The sequence below is a fragment of the Leiobunum rupestre genome, chromosome 8, assembly GCF_980474605.1.
Source record: "Leiobunum rupestre chromosome 8, qqLeiRupe1.1.hap1, whole genome shotgun sequence".
Taxonomy (NCBI): domain Eukaryota; kingdom Metazoa; phylum Arthropoda; class Arachnida; order Opiliones; family Sclerosomatidae; genus Leiobunum; species Leiobunum rupestre.
The window spans coordinates 20,695,825-20,711,790 of record NC_143391.1 but is presented as its reverse complement, the minus strand read 5'-3'; the positions used below and the strand labels follow the sequence as shown (position 1 = coordinate 20,711,790).

General features: G+C 35.6%; 1 protein-coding gene across 1 annotated transcript in view; it reads left to right on the top strand.

Moving 5' to 3' along the window:
- LOC149932701 (glutamate receptor ionotropic, kainate 2-like) overlaps positions 1 to 14,746 on the top strand; it is a 113,956-nt gene extending 99,210 nt beyond the window's left edge. The window contains exons 7-15 of the mRNA XM_090157496.1: positions 7,406 to 7,558; positions 8,830 to 8,934; positions 10,058 to 10,168; positions 10,397 to 10,606; positions 11,157 to 11,518; positions 11,586 to 11,784; positions 11,864 to 12,089; positions 12,153 to 12,427; positions 12,596 to 14,746. Coding sequence (XP_090013622.1) covers positions 7,406 to 7,558; positions 8,830 to 8,934; positions 10,058 to 10,168; positions 10,397 to 10,606; positions 11,157 to 11,518; positions 11,586 to 11,784; positions 11,864 to 12,089; positions 12,153 to 12,427; positions 12,596 to 12,799 — 1,845 coding nt within the window. The 3' untranslated portion in view covers positions 12,800 to 14,746. The remainder of the gene's footprint in view (positions 1 to 7,405; positions 7,559 to 8,829; positions 8,935 to 10,057; positions 10,169 to 10,396; positions 10,607 to 11,156; positions 11,519 to 11,585; positions 11,785 to 11,863; positions 12,090 to 12,152; positions 12,428 to 12,595) is intronic.
- Positions 14,747 to 15,966: the final 1,220 nt, after the last annotated feature.

Genomic DNA, 15,966 nt, shown 5'->3' with positions numbered 1-15,966 from the left:
ATTATGAATTTAAGCTTACAACATCCTTCACGTATAGAGCATAAAAAAATACTACAACAATCTCTATACTCTACATTCATCACGTTAAAATATATTTCCGAAATGCCAATATAGGTAGTAAAATACTACAAAATCTCTATACTCTACCTTCAATACGTTAAATTACATTCCAATATGTAAATATAGGAGGAAAAATACTACAAAAGCCTCTTTTCTTGGCGTTCAATATGTTAAAATAGATTTCTGAAATGCAAATATAGGTAGTAAATACTACAAAAGCCTCTTTTCTTGGCGTTCAATATGTTAAAATAGATTTCTGAAATGCAAATATAGGTAGTAATTACTACAAAAGCCTCTTACTCTACGTTCAATACGTTAAATTAATGATATGCCTCCGATCGAATCGTTCATTTTTTCCTATTTATTTAAATATACGTTTTTAAATTAGAATTGCTTCTAGTGTTCGGCAGTCGATTAACTTTTATCTATGAATAAAATAAGCTCGGCTATATTTAAATAACATTATTTAAATAACCAATAGTTAAATAAAAATTGTTAAATGTTTAAATAATCGAAAGTGAATAAGCCTATTTTTTAAATAAAACAAACAATTATTTAAATAAATACCACTTTTATTCAAATAAATGCTTGGTTGCGTAAAAACACAATTAAATAAGTTAAAATGATATTCTTTTTACCAACGTTTTTTAAATAAATCGGAAAATTTGTGGATAATGAATAAACAATTCCGAACACTAATTGCTTCATTAAATTATGCATTTGTTCTTTAAACAATAACTGAATTTGAAATTATATAACATAAAAAAATAGTTTAAAAATAAAACTATATCAAGGTATTACACTCGGGTAAAAAAAATATAGTTGCATTATGTTTTTATATTTCTTTCTTAATTACAGTGATGCTTAAAAGCAAACCTCAAATCTATAAAACAAAGAGTTTTTTTAACAAGGGATAAATTTATTTTAATAGATGTTTTGGTGACATCTAACGGCGGCAATGGACAATAATAAACAAAATACTAAAAGTATCATGTGTTATTAAAATTTTAATTACTATATTATATTTATGGTATGTACTTGAACCCATTATGGTATTTGAAATAGCTTAATATATGAAGAAAGTAAACATATTTCTTAACACATAGAAAGCGTTATTATTTTTATAATTTATTAATTAACTATTAATATGGTTACATTATTTGCATAGGGTACTGATAAACTCTAAAGGAATTTAACTTTTATGGGTATCTTAGATTGTTGTTTTTAATTTTATTCAAGTTCAAAACGTATAAAGAGTCCTTCAAAGTACTTTAAAAGAATTTTATTTACGAACTAAATCCATATTTTAGAAGTTAGTTTGTATGAAATACTTACTAATACCTGAAAAATGGACTTTAGAGTTGATAAGATTTGTAAATATCATTTGAAACTAATAATTTTCACGCTTTATTTAAGTCAAGCAATTACATTTTTAAAAATGAAAGAAGTTAAACAATATAAAAATTTGTAAATATTGTAAATATTTTTAGGTAATAAAGAAATTAAGAAATGTTTTAATTAAAATATCTTTCATTTTCTACTACATTTTTAAAATTGAAAGAAGTTTAACAATATAATTATTCTAATATAATTTCAAATTCAGGTATTATTTAAAGTACAAATGCATAATTTAGTGAAGCAATTCTTATTTAAATACTTTTATTTAATTAATTTGTGTATCTGAAATGTATTTATTGAAAAATAAGTGGGTTTTACTATTTATCACGGTTCTTTTTATATATATATATATATTGGAATTGTTACAAAAGGTTCTTTAAAACGTAACTTAGTACATTAATTTATTTTAGAAGTTCAAAACGTTCAAAACGTATAAAGAGTCCTTCAAAGAACTTTAAAAGGATTTTTTATTCACTATATAATCCATTTTTTTTTCAAACTTAGAAGTTAGTTTGTATGAAATACTTACTAATACCTGAAAAATGGACTTTAGAGTGGATAATTAAGTATTTTTTCAATCCTTTTACCTATATTTACATATTGGAATTGTTACAAAAGGTTCTTTTAAACGTAACTTAGTACATTAATTTATTTTGGAAGTTCAAAACGTATTAAGAGCCCTTCAGAGTACTATAAAAGGATTTCAATTACAAACTAAATTAATATTTTCTTCAAACTTTCAATTCGTTATAATTTGAATTTAAATGAAAACATCATGGATTATAGGTGCGTAATCTACTATTAGACCGAACGGAGTAAAAAAAATACTTAAAGTAAGTGGTTTTACTGATAAACTCTAAAGGAATTTTGGAATTTTCTAGAATAGCAAAGTAAAACTAAAACGTAAACCAAGTTTAAAACGAAACTAATAACTGGGAGAAAGGTTGAAGTAACTTTTTTGATTTTTCGTTTTTTAATTTTTGAGTTCCCTATATTATTATAAACTAAATTAAATATAATTTTTGTGATAAAAGATCTGCTCCTTCGTGTTTTACATATATTTAAAAACTCGAGATTTTAATGAATTGTTTTCAAAGCATGAAAAATATAGCAGATCCTTTGATTTTAATTGTAGTTAGTAGTTACTTAAAAAAAAGAAAAGTCGCTAGCTGACTTGGAGCTGGTGTAGTTAAATTTTAAAAATGTGTATTTTAAATTTTGTTTGTAAAAGTTTTTTTTGAAAAAGTTTAGTATTATAGTTTAAATTTATTAAATAAAATAAAATATAAATTATACATTTGGTTTAGCATTTTACTATTGCAAGTAAAAGTAACAGTAATTTCAATTACTTTTTTAGTTTTTTTTGACAAATATGCAAACTATTTAGTTATTTCAAAAACAAATACGTCGAATTATTTGGTATACGAAATACTATTGGTTAGTTTTATATCTTTAATTTTATTTTTCAGAACAATTTCTCTTTGTCTAGCTACTTCTAACTTTAATTTAGATGGCCTTAAAGCCAAGTATTTAACAAATTTTGTAACCAAGTAGATGGACCTTTAAACAATTTTTCAGTCATGTAGTCAGGGAAATGTTCAAATATACGTGTATTTGGTCATTTTGATGGTCAAATAGCCCAGTATGGAACTGCCAGATGATAGTCAGACGTTGAGACGCGGGTGGCGCTCGTGCCCCAGCGTCCGCGCCAGCCCCGTCGGTGCCCCATTTCACATTTCAGACGTCGACGGGGGCTTTAATTAAATAAAAGTATTTAAATAAGAATTGCTTCACTAAATAATACCTGAATTTGAAATTATATTAGAATAATTATATTGTTAAACTTCTTTCAATTTTAAAAATGTAGTAGAAAATGAAAGATATTTTAATTAAAACATTTCTTAATTTCTTTATTACCTAAAAATATTTACAATATTTACAAATTTTTATATTGTTTAACTTCTTTCATTTTTAAAAATGTAATTGCTTGACTTAAATAAAGCGTGAAAATTATTAGTTTCAAATGATATTTACAAATCTTATCAACTCTAAAGTCCATTTTTCAGGTATTAGTAAGTATTTCATACAAACTAACTTCTAAAATATGGATTTAGTTCGTAAATAAAATTCTTTTAAAGTACTTTGAAGGACTCTTTATACGTTTTGAACTTGAATAAAATTAAAAACAATAATCTAAGATACCCTTAAAAGTTAAATTCCTTTAGAGTTTATCAGTACCCTATGCAAATAATGTAACCATATTAATAGTTAATTAATAAATTATAAAAATAATAACGCTTTCTATGTGTTAAGAAATATGTTTACTTTCTTCATATATTAAGCTATTTCAAATACCATAATGGGTTCAAGTACATACCATAAATATAATATAGCAATTAAAATTTTAATAACACATGATACTTTTAGTATTTTGTTTATTATTGTCCATTGCCGCCGTTAGATGTCACCAAAGCATCTATTAAAATAAATTTATCCCTTGTTAAAAAAACTCTTTGTTTTATAGATTTGAGGTTTGCTTTTAAGCATCACTGTAATTAAGAAAGAAATATAAAAACATAATGCAACTATATTTTTTTTACCCGAGTGTAATACCTTGATATAGTTTTATTTTTAAACTATTTTTTTTATGTTATATAATTTCAAATTCAGTTATTGTTTAAAGAACAAATGCATAATTTAATGAAGCAATTAGTGTTCGGAATTGTTTATTCATTATCCACAAATTTTCCGATTTATTTAAAAAACGTTGGTAAAAAGAATATCATTTTAACTTATTTAATTGTGTTTTTACGCAACCAAGCATTTATTTGAATAAAAGTGGTATTTATTTAAATAATTGTTTGTTTTATTTAAAAAATAGGCTTATTCACTTTCGATTATTTAAACATTTAACAATTTTTATTTAACTATTGGTTATTTAAATAATGTTATTTAAATATAGCCGAGCTTATTTTATTCATAGATAAAAGTTAATCGACTGCCGAACACTAGAAGCAATTCTAATTTAAAAACGTATATTTAAATAAATAGGAAAAAATGAACGATTCGATCGGAGGCATATCATTAATTTAACGTATTGAACGTAGAGTAAGAGGCTTTTGTAGTAATTACTACCTATATTTGCATTTCAGAAATCTATTTTAACATATTGAACGCCAAGAAAAGAGGCTTTTGTAGTATTTACTACCTATATTTGCATTTCAGAAATCTATTTTAACATATTGAACGCCAAGAAAAGAGGCTTTTGTAGTATTTTTCCTCCTATATTTACATATTGGAATGTAATTTAACGTATTGAAGGTAGAGTATAGAGATTTTGTAGTATTTTACTACCTATATTGGCATTTCGGAAATATATTTTAACGTGATGAATGTAGAGTATAGAGATTGTTGTAGTATTTTTTTATGCTCTATACGTGAAGGATGTTGTAAGCTTAAATTCATAATGGTTAATGTGTAGTATTTTTCTACCTTTTTATATTTTATAGTATTTCTTTATCTATATTTGGGTATCGGAAATGTATTTTAACGTATCGAACGTAGAGTATTTTTTTTATATTTTCTGTATATATTTGCGTATCAGAGTTGTGTGTTGTCGTATTAAAAGTAGAAAAAGGAATTTTTCATAGTGTTATTCTACCTATTTACATATCGGAAATGTATTTATATTTTACCGTATTTAAAATATAGGTAATTGTTTTTATTGGCTTGACTTAAATAAAGCGTGAAAGTTATTAGTTTCAAAATGATATTTGCAAATCTTATCCACACAAATTTAATTTAATTTTAATTTTAGTGTTTTATAGTATCTTTCTGACTATATTTGTGTATAAGAATTATATTTTACCGTATTTAAATAGTAAAAAAAGCGAATTGAAAGTTTGAAGAAAATATGAATTTAGTTCGTAAATAAAATCCTTTTATAGTACTTTGAAGGACTCTTAATACGTGTTCAACTTGAATAAAATTAAAAACAATAATCTAAGATACCCTTTAAAGTTAAATTCCTTTAGAGTTTATCAGTAAAACCACTTACTTTAAGTATTTTTTCAATCCTTATACCTATATTTACATATTGGAATTGTTACAAAAGGTTCTTTTAAACGTAACTTAGTAAAGAAAAAAACTTGCGGTCCAATTTTGGTTACATGAATTATTTCGGAGAGGGAATCCATGTTTTAAATTCAAATTAACCGCGCCCCCGAGCAATCCGCGCCTCCCAGGTAATCCGCGCACGCGCGCGCTATCTTCCTGCCTAGGTTATCAAGTATCATACAACTTACATAATTTCAACTTATTTCGTACGATAAAACGCGATCGAGATATTCGTTTTAAGAAATACTCGTGAGATAGGTTCAAGTGCCAAGCGTACTACAATGATATTAAAATGAAGTTTAAAAATATTTCCATTCTACTTTAACAACGAATATTCCATGACGTCAAAACTCTTAAATTCAAATTAACCGCGTCCCCCGGGTAATCCGCGCGCGCGCCGCCTAGGTTATCAATTTTTACATCATTTCAACTTATTCCGTACGATAAAACTTGATACGTTCAAGTGTCTTTCGCGATAAGCAGAGATCAATGAACCAGCTGGCCTGGACACAATATGTTGATATACGAAAAAACAAATTGTCGCGAGAAATATCAGAAATACATTACCCCCATTTCACCTTAAATCCCGGATCTCGATCCCGAACCTAAACCTGAACCTGGGATCGATGCCATACCCTTACTTTCCTTCTACTAACTCGTAACCAAATGGAAAAATACATTTGTTTACTTTACAAGAATTGGGCAGATAAATGTGCAGGTTCATTGAGAAATTAGGCAACTTCCGCCAATCGCGCCTATTTTCACGCTTTGGTTTTGAAGAAATCAAATCAACCATTTCCGAGATAACCACTCGCAACTGACTTTAGATGGGAATATTTGCATCACGTATATAGGCCGAAACATTGCAACCGGCCTCTAGCACCAGAAGCTCTTTTACAGCTTCAAAAATGCAATTACAAGGGCTGTAAAAATCGATCAAAAGGGTGTAGCAAAAACAATCTAGAATGCACTAGAATAACTGTCAAAACAAAAGAGACATTGAAATGTCGACAGATGAAACTATTTAAATTTTGTCGGATTAACGCTAAAATTATCAGAAATAATCTTAATGTTCATATTTGTGCTCGATAATTAATTAATTAATTAAAAATTAATTAAACTCAGTTTTTTTTTAATCTACAAAATTGTTGTTTGTTGCTTGGTAGAGGTTTTTATAAAACGTATTAAAGATAATGCTAATGGTTCTAAGTACCACAAAACTAAACAACAAAATTCAAACTTTTTGCGATAGTTTAAATGATTAAAATTAATAGAAAATGGCCAAAGAATTTTTAAGACAAGGCTAAATACTAAGTTTAACAGCTGCTATCTGACTAAATTCATCTAGCGACTTTTTAATGCTTTAAAAAAAGTAGGGCTCTTTAAATTCTGTACACCGATTACAGCGAGTACAGATTTTGCTGGTGCTAAATCTGTAATCGATTACGTAATCAGTCACTTCAATACAGTCAAAGATATAGGCTTGTACACCGATTACGGATAGTGATCAGCCTCTCGGCGGAACTTTTCCTATGGGGTTTTCGTATTAGCAACTCGTTTAGAAAACCTATCTTTATCTCATATGCAAAAATGCTTCAGACTTATTGCACTTTCCTGCCACTGTGCAATTCAACGTTAGCTTCCATGATGCTTGAATAATCATTAATGTATCTCATGTTCGTCAAGTTTTTGACCGAGATTAGTATTTTGTTTACATATTTTTTTTCCAATATATATTTTGGTTATTACAAAGTGTAATTCTTGCATTAATTTTATACAATGTCAACCAGTTCAGTTTTAGAAATTGCCTTAACGTGACTACTTTTTTCAGACCGAAGTGGCGCTGATGTACGATGCCGTCAAGTTATTCAGCAAGGCTCTTCACGACTTAGATCGGAGCCAAAAGATCCACATTCGCTCCATTTCCTGCGAAACAGAGGACCCGTGGCCACACGGGAATTCCCTTATCAAATATATGCGCATGGTACGAAATATTACCGAACTTCTTTTATGGGCTTACCTTCAGCACGCGCGTTACACCAAGCTAAGTTTCCAAATGAACTTTAAAACTTAGCAAAAAAGCTGAGTTTCTGTTAGTGGCCGCCCAGTTTTTGTATTTCAAGCACCTTTGGAAACCTATTCTTAAAGTAAGCTAACTAACATATTTCGGGAGTGTTGAGTAAAGTAGTTTTGATTTAATTGCTAATAATAGTCCCAGTTGATACTGAACTATTTGGCGGGAAAAGGAAAGTTTGCCATTTTCGATGTATTTCAAACCAAAATAATCACAATCTGGCTACATTGCTATCTGTTTTAAAGGCCGACTACATAGTTATTCGGTTTACTTTGTCTTTCACTGGAAGCTGGCTCGCTGCAAGACACATGTGCTATGCAAGCAGCCAGCTTCCAATGAAATACAGAGTAAACCGAATAACTTTGTAGTCGGCTGTTCAGGTACGTTTACCTGGCACCGTTGTCTCTTCACCAGTGGTGTAGTCCTAAAATGAAAAGAACCGGGGCGCTACCTGGGTACGGCCAACTTCGATTTCGCGCGTAACCGAAGTTGGCTGTACCGGTTGCTATAAATGTAGGTCCAACTTCGATTTTTAGCGTGATCGAAGTTGGCCGTATGTTATGGTATTTTTCTGCGGGCAAAATTTATCATAAATTCACACACCCTTTTATTCGAGAAAAATGATTTACGAAATAGAAGCAAGGCGCGCCCTGGCATGTTGAAAAAAAGAGGCAGGGCGCGCCCTGGCAAAATGGAAAAATCAAGGCGGGGCGGGGCCCTGCCTTTGAAAAAAGCACCGGGGTGACGCCCTGCCCCGCCCTGGCCCGACTACACCACTGCTCGTCACACCGAAAATGGCGGATGTTTTTACCTTGGAGGAATAAAGCATGCAGTTTAAGCTGCCGAAAATTTATTCTAAGCTATTCGGCGACTTTGCGGGCCGTTATTTTGAATTATTCAATGGAATAATAATATTTACTAAAAGTTGCCTTCCACAAGTACGAAAAATGACGAGTTTTTCGTTACGCGAGTAAGATTCTTTGTAAGAACCACGGTTAAGAATGCTAACGCGCGTAACGCAAAATGTTACTTTTTGCGCTCTAATGGAAACCGAGCTAAGGACTATCCCGCGGGAGTTTGATTGAAAAGTAATTCCATCGTCGAATAAGAAAAAAGTACTTGGAATTAAAGGCGTTTGTAAAAAACTAATCAAGTATCCTTTGATTTATTTTCAATTATAGATTCATTTGAAAGGTTTAACGGGCAACATCAAATTCGACAACCGAGGTTTCCGGACCGACTTTACTCTGAAAGTTCTGGAGTTGACTCACGAGGGATTAAAAGAGGTCAGTTTTCCTCAAGTTTTGCTCTCTGTTTTCCCCCATCTTTCTCTTTCCTTGGTGACCTCGAATCTGTAGTTTTCTCGCACTCTTTCCTAATCCGTTCGCGTCCCTAATCCTACTTAATCCTTCGGTACAAGATTGCTAATGAAATAAACTAGCGAACTTTGCCAAAATTCGCTCTGGGGACCTACCTTTTCCATTTCAAATTATCGCCGCTTTATTGTTTTTAGTCGCGAAATTGAAAGGGAAGGAAACGGGGGGAGAGTGCGAGTCAACTAATATTTATTGTTACGGGCTGACGTGGTAGAAAATGTCTTCGGAAAGATCTCACGCGTGGCTTAGTTTGAGGCGACGATGGGGAATGCGGGCAAGCGGTTTCGGGGAGCCAGTGAAGCTCGACAAAATAGCGCGGGTGAAGGGAGGATTCTTACAATGTACAGTAATAAAACGTCAACTGTCGAGAATTATTGGATAGCACTATGGCTTTTGGTGGACGATAAATCTCCTCGAATGCATTTGAGGCCATCTCTGATAATAGTCACCGTAACTTAACGGAAGGCATTGGAGCTATAAAGTCTTCCGAACCAACCCCCCTGACAGCTCCGAATAGACGTAAATAGGTCAATATAGACACTCGGGAGCAAAAAGGAATAACCGTCAGCGGGTCGTTACGGTGGCCAGTGACACGTTAGCAATTACGAGCTGTTAAACACACGAGCAACGGGTCCCGCCTCCATTCATTAGGTGGCACCCCAAAAAAACACGCGTCCCTCATTTTTCGGTACTGACAGGACGTGTTGATAAAGGGTCCCGATATGCCACCGTCCGGGTATAATTAACTAGGCCTTTTTTTCTAATCCTATATACTCGGAGTCGAGGACAATCCGCAATTCTGTCAAAAGAATGGGTCGTTCTTCTCTTTTACGCTGGAGGCGGCGACGCAATTTGGCCGTCCTCGGGATAGGACGAATGGGGGTGGACGCCGCGATTCGAGCTTATTTTTGTCGGCTTAGGTCTACTTACTTTAAGAGAGATGATGATAAAGAAGGGAATGACTCGCCAGAGACTGTAATACGTGATGAATGACGACGTTCTCCTTTTCTTTGCCTTTCTTCGCGGGGTAAAGGCCGGTGAGTGGAACTCGTCCGGTCTGAACATGACTAGCAACTACACCAGAGCGTACGAAGAGGTCGTCCAGTCCCTACGAAACAAAACCTTGATCGTCACGTCGATAATCGTAAGGCTCTCTCTTTTTCTTTCGATATTTCCTTTTTGGGCTCGTCCCTTATCCCTCACCGACCGTCCAGCGAGGCGCGTCTTTAGTCGTGATTCGACTAAAGCGATCCGTCTTGATCCGGACAGAGTTAACTACGCCCTCTCTTCTTTTTCATCGTAACTTCTTTTTCTTCCCTTTCCTCCACTTTCTCTTTCCGGTGGCACGCCGGGGCTTCCGTCTGGCCTCTAGAATCACCCGTACACCATCAGAAAAGTTCCCCAAGCCCACGAAAAGCTCGAAGGAAATGACCGATACGAGGGCTATTGCGTCGACCTGATCGACGCCATCGCCAAGAATTTAGGATTCAAGTACATCTTTAAGGAGGTCGACGATGGAAGATACGGCAGCCGAAACGAACACGGCGAATGGAACGGCATGATAAGGGAATTGATAGATGGGGTACGCACGCGCTCTTTCTCTTTTACCACTAGCTCTTTCGACATTATACCGCCATCTGGGGTTTCGCTTACCCTCAATTTCTTCCTTGTTTTATTCGCCGTCTCGACGGGACGACCCTAATACCATTTTCGTCATTAGACAAGGGTAATGATTCGACCATTTCGCCGCAGTGGCCAAGATGACCTTTTCGTTTATATCGCGATAAAACGTTATTGTCATTGCCGGTCGAAGCGCGATTTATAGCCACGCCACTGGCTTATCCGACCTCGTTTCCACCCTGGAAGTCCATCCCCTCCCCGTATAGGCGCGGAAAAACCATTATTAACACAAAGAAAATAAACACTCTCTCTTTCTCGTATTTCCTATCTTTTGGGTAACAAATCTTTTCTGGCGTTGCTGTTTTTATTTCATTGCCAGACGTCGGCGGCGAGTAGGCCTATAAATGTTTTGGGGGCTTTGGCGATATTATGGCTTTGAGCAGAATCAATATTTTTGGAGATTGGTCATGTTTCTGATAGCTGGCGTGATTTTTGTTGTTTGTATAAATAAGAAAGCCGACTTAGCCATTGGTGACCTCACGATCACGTACGTGCGAGAACAAGCTGTCGACTTCACCATGCCTTTCATGAATTTGGGCATTAGTATCCTCTTCAGGAAACCAAACAGGAAGATACCAAACCTATTTTCGTTCCTTTCGCCGTTATCCGTTGAGGTTTGGCTCTACATGGTAACGGCTTTTTTGGGGGTCACCCTCTTCCTTTTTATTGTGGCCCGGTTCTCTCCTTACGAGTGGACCAACCCCCACCCCTGCAACCAGGAACCCGAAGAACTGGAAAATCAGTTCACTATTCTCAATACACTTTGGTTCACCATAGGCTGTCTCATGCAGCAAGGCTGCGAGTTGACGCCCAGGTAGCCATTTATCACCGCGCCGAGTACGAAAATCGGTTTATTAAATTTTTGATTTTGTACGACGTAGGGCCGTCTCAACTCGGGTGGTGGCCGGAATATGGTGGTTCTTCACGTTAATCATGGTCTCGTCATACACTGCGAATTTAGCCGCTTTTTTAACCGTCGAGCGGATGGTATCGCCCATCGAAAGTGCCGAAGATCTGGCGAAGCAGACGTCCATTCATTACGGTTGTGTCGGGTCAGGCTCGACCAAAGTCTTCTTCAAGGTAAGACCCTTCAACAATATCTCCGATTATAGGTCAGCTTAATATAAGCATTCGCTCTTGACGTCTTTGTCGCGCGCAGGAGTCAAAGATCCCAACGTATAAGCGCATGTGGGCTTTCATGGAATCAGCCCGTCCCAACGTGTTCACGGACTCCAACATGAAAGGCGTGGATCGGGTACGCAAAGGGAATTACGCATTCCTGATGGAGTCAACTACTATCGAGTACATCGTTGAGAGAAACTGCGATTTGACTCAAGTTGGGGGAATGCTTGACTCCAAAGGCTACGGCATCGCCACTCCATCTGGTTAGAATAATTATGCGCCCCCCCTCTCCTAATTGGGAATTAAAATCGCCATTTCGTACGAAGGTTCGCCATATCGGACACCTTTGTCGAGTGCTATCCTGCAATTGCAAGAGAGCGGAACCCTCCATCTCTTGAAAGAACGTTGGTGGAAGCAGAAAAATCCCGGACGAGTTTGCAAAAGCGAAGAAACCAGCCGCTCATCAGGCTCGGCCAACGAGCTGGGCCTCGCCAATGTTGGAGGCGTCTTCGTCGTTCTCTTAGCCGGTTTGGCTCTGGCGTGCATCGCTGCCGTTGTGGAATTCATTTGGAAAGCCAGGAAAGAGGCCGAAGAAGAAAGAGTAAGCCTCACTACCCCATTGCCCATACACCACCCCAGCCACATTCCTTCCGTCCTCTCACCTTCTTATCTATTTCTTACGGACGATAATAATACTTTTTGTTTCACTGTCTTGCCTATTCCATTTTCTATCTGTCTATACGTTTCGGTTTCGTGGTGGCCTGTTTAGGAACCCTTGTGCGTCGAGCTATGTCGCGAGCTGAAATTCGCCGTAATCTGCGGAGGATCTACCAAGCCCATTCGCAAGAAGTCTGACGGGACCGTCATGGGGAGCGTGATGAACGCGCACATTCACGGCCAGCCCGAAAATGGACTTCCGTTCATGCCTCTGACGGGCTTTAACACGTCCTCCACCAAGGAAACCTTTTCTTGACACGAGGATAGCGGACTTCCCCTCGAGCCACTGGCCGAACTCGAAGAAGTTAGTTACTATCGTTATGCCCAGGACGACGTTTCCGATATCTAGGGTGCTATTCTATAATCAATAATTATCTCGTGTACTACTCGTTCGACAAAAATATATATATATAAATCGCAGAAAATAAATTCAAATACAAAAACGGGAAAAATACAAAAAAAAATATATACATAAACATTTTTTCTTTCGATTTAACCAAAAGAAAACCAGATGGAGAGAAGAAGACGAAACGCGAATTTGCCAGAAGAACTCAAACAACAACATCGCAACCGAATAACGGCGCCTCTTTCTTACTAACATTGGTTATCTTTTCCTATAAATTGTTATCAGCGTTCGAGAAAAGATATACAGAGGGGATAAAATGGATAGATTTTATATAGAGCTAACCGAGAGAGTTTTATGTTTTCAACCGTCTATACGTTTCTACCAGCGACTCTGGCCATAACTTATTAACCTTTCAACGAAAATAATAATATAAAAATATATAATATGTAAAACTCGCGTATGACACTGTGAATGAAAATCCGTCGGCTGTTGACCTCGGTTCTCCGCGCCGATGAGAAATCAAATATTACATATATCAATCGATAGTGACTTAGAAAGACTGCAGCCGCAACAGCAGGGGAGCAATTTTATTCAAGCGCCTGTCGAGATTGGTGAGATATTGATCATCCCCCAACAACCACCACGCTTCGGAATAGAGCGTGGATGATCCCCGACGTCAGCCCTCACCCCGAGATTACACGAGAAAAAAATTCTCTAAATTAATAAAGAAACCAAAAATATCATTCAAATAAACCTTTATGTATTTTAACGAATTTCTTAAAACAAAAAAATCCTTTGACTGAAATAATATTATCGATTGTCCTCTCCTAAAAAAACGTACCTGTTCTTGAGGAGGAAGGGTCGGAGCGCTCGCTCTCGGGTGTCAAACGAAATCGCCGTCGTCGTGGTAACCGGAATATTTCACGTTTTAGGATCATCCGTTTCTTAATCTCATCCGTATCAATAATAATATTTGGGAGGGTGTGTTTTTCTCGAAGATAAATAGTTCCATTAAACGAAGTTCCTCGGTAGTGTTATACGATAAAAACAACGTAGATCTATCCGAAATTATGTATTATAGAGAAACAAATAAAAAGCACGTTTTTAATTTTTGAGGGTATTTTACTACGTCTGAGATTGAGAAACGGAGGAATACAATTAGTTAAAAATTTAGTAGAAACGTTGATTTTCAGTCGCTCTAGTCACAAGCGAAAATAATTAATTAACACGTAGGACTATCAATAAATTCTACGGAATTAGGAGAAAATAGTTCCCGTAGATGTAGAGACCCACAGGGCGGTTCGATTGCCGTTTTGTCGCCCCTCTTCCTCCTCGTAGCGTCATATTCTCTAAATAATTGTAATAAGCATGAAAACGGATTGGCATTCTCTCTTTTTATACCATACTTGTTAAAGAAATTGGCTGCCTGGCTTCGAAGTTTAAACCGCAAAAAAGCGAAATATAAAATAACAAATTGTACATTTTCTGGGAAAAGAGCTGTCAAAAGCGATGAAAACTTTTTTCTTGGTCGAAGATGAGTCATTAGAACTAAAAAGTTTAGCCAGTTTATGCCTTAATATTTAACGAAAAATTTAAAAGAGAAAAAAACCAAAAAAGGTTCTGTGTATCGCCGTTCATCTCAAACTATTATTAAGAAAAATCTTTCATAATCTATCTGTGCTTAACCTCTATCTCTCTGTATCTCGCTTTTGCTGTCAATAATATTCTCTCGCTAAAAGTGTTAAACAGGGGGTGTGGCGTGTCAACTTTTTGTAGGGAAATGACACCACTGAACACCATCAAAATCTAATGAATGTATTCTTTAAAATGAATTAAACATTCGCCCTACACATTTTATACGCCGTCTTTGCTCACTCATTCTTACTAAGGATTTGGCTCGGGATTTTTTTTCCTAAGCAAGCGTAAAACAAGAAAATACCAATGCTCGTGCTTCTTCCATCTTTGAAAGAAATTATATTATAGAAAAAAAATCCAACACGAAAGATTCTGAATTTGTTTATGGTAACAACCAATGTCTTTTTTCAAAAATGCAATAAAGGTTATAATCAGGTTTAAAACACCAAAATACAAAAGACACTTTTTAGTATTGTAGTTTTCCTTTTCACGCTATATATACAGATATATCTTAACCATTGAAAAACTAAGCTTACCAGTCCATTCTCGATTTCATTGACCACTGGAAAGAAACAAGTCGCTTCTGTATAATAAACGTATTGGAATGGAGCGAGCGAAGTTGCCTTGTAGTACAGGACAGATTGAGAAAAAGGGTTTGACCCCTAACATTTGACCATAAAAATTAAATTTTAAATAAACACGCAGTTTTGAGCCGAACAATAAATATTCTAAATTCTACTAAGTTCTTACCTATTGAGCGTGAGTTTTTTAAGGCCATTTTGGTAAATGTCCGGCAGGAAACCTCCCTTTTTAGCATTCACGATTCTGTCCAAAAACTATGAAACATAGTGCATAGTATGTTTTTGCTGATACACTAAAAACTTTTTTTGTCTGCCAACAATATTTTATTTTCCGCATTAATCTCAGGTTCATCTGCGATGCACCACCGACCCTAGCAGTGGCGTAGCTAAGAACTCAGAGGCCCCCCCGCAAAAATCTCTATGAGGCCCCCCTTTTTAATTTTTTTATGGTTAGCGGGGCCCCCCTCCGAAGCTCGAGCCCCCCCCGCACCGTGGGCCCTGCGGACCATCAGCTACGCCACTGGACCCTAGATGTTTCTTCTTGTACTTCAAGGAACACACTATCGTCAGAAATAAGAGTTACGATATAAAGACACCTGTCGACTGTAGAGGGAGTGTAAAGAAGGACGTTCGATGGTGGATGAAACGATTTTCACGTTTTGCCGCTAGAAGTGTTGTTCTCGTTTAGGATGAAAAATCTGTAGAAGCCTTCAATCCTACTCCTTACGTAAAATTCTGACACGTGCGCCTCTCCCTATTCCTAGCTTAGTGGAATACGTTTCGTTCACCGTACACACGGGGAAGACTCAGAAATCAACCTAACATATTATACCAGAATGCAGATTTGGTGGAGTGTGAAAT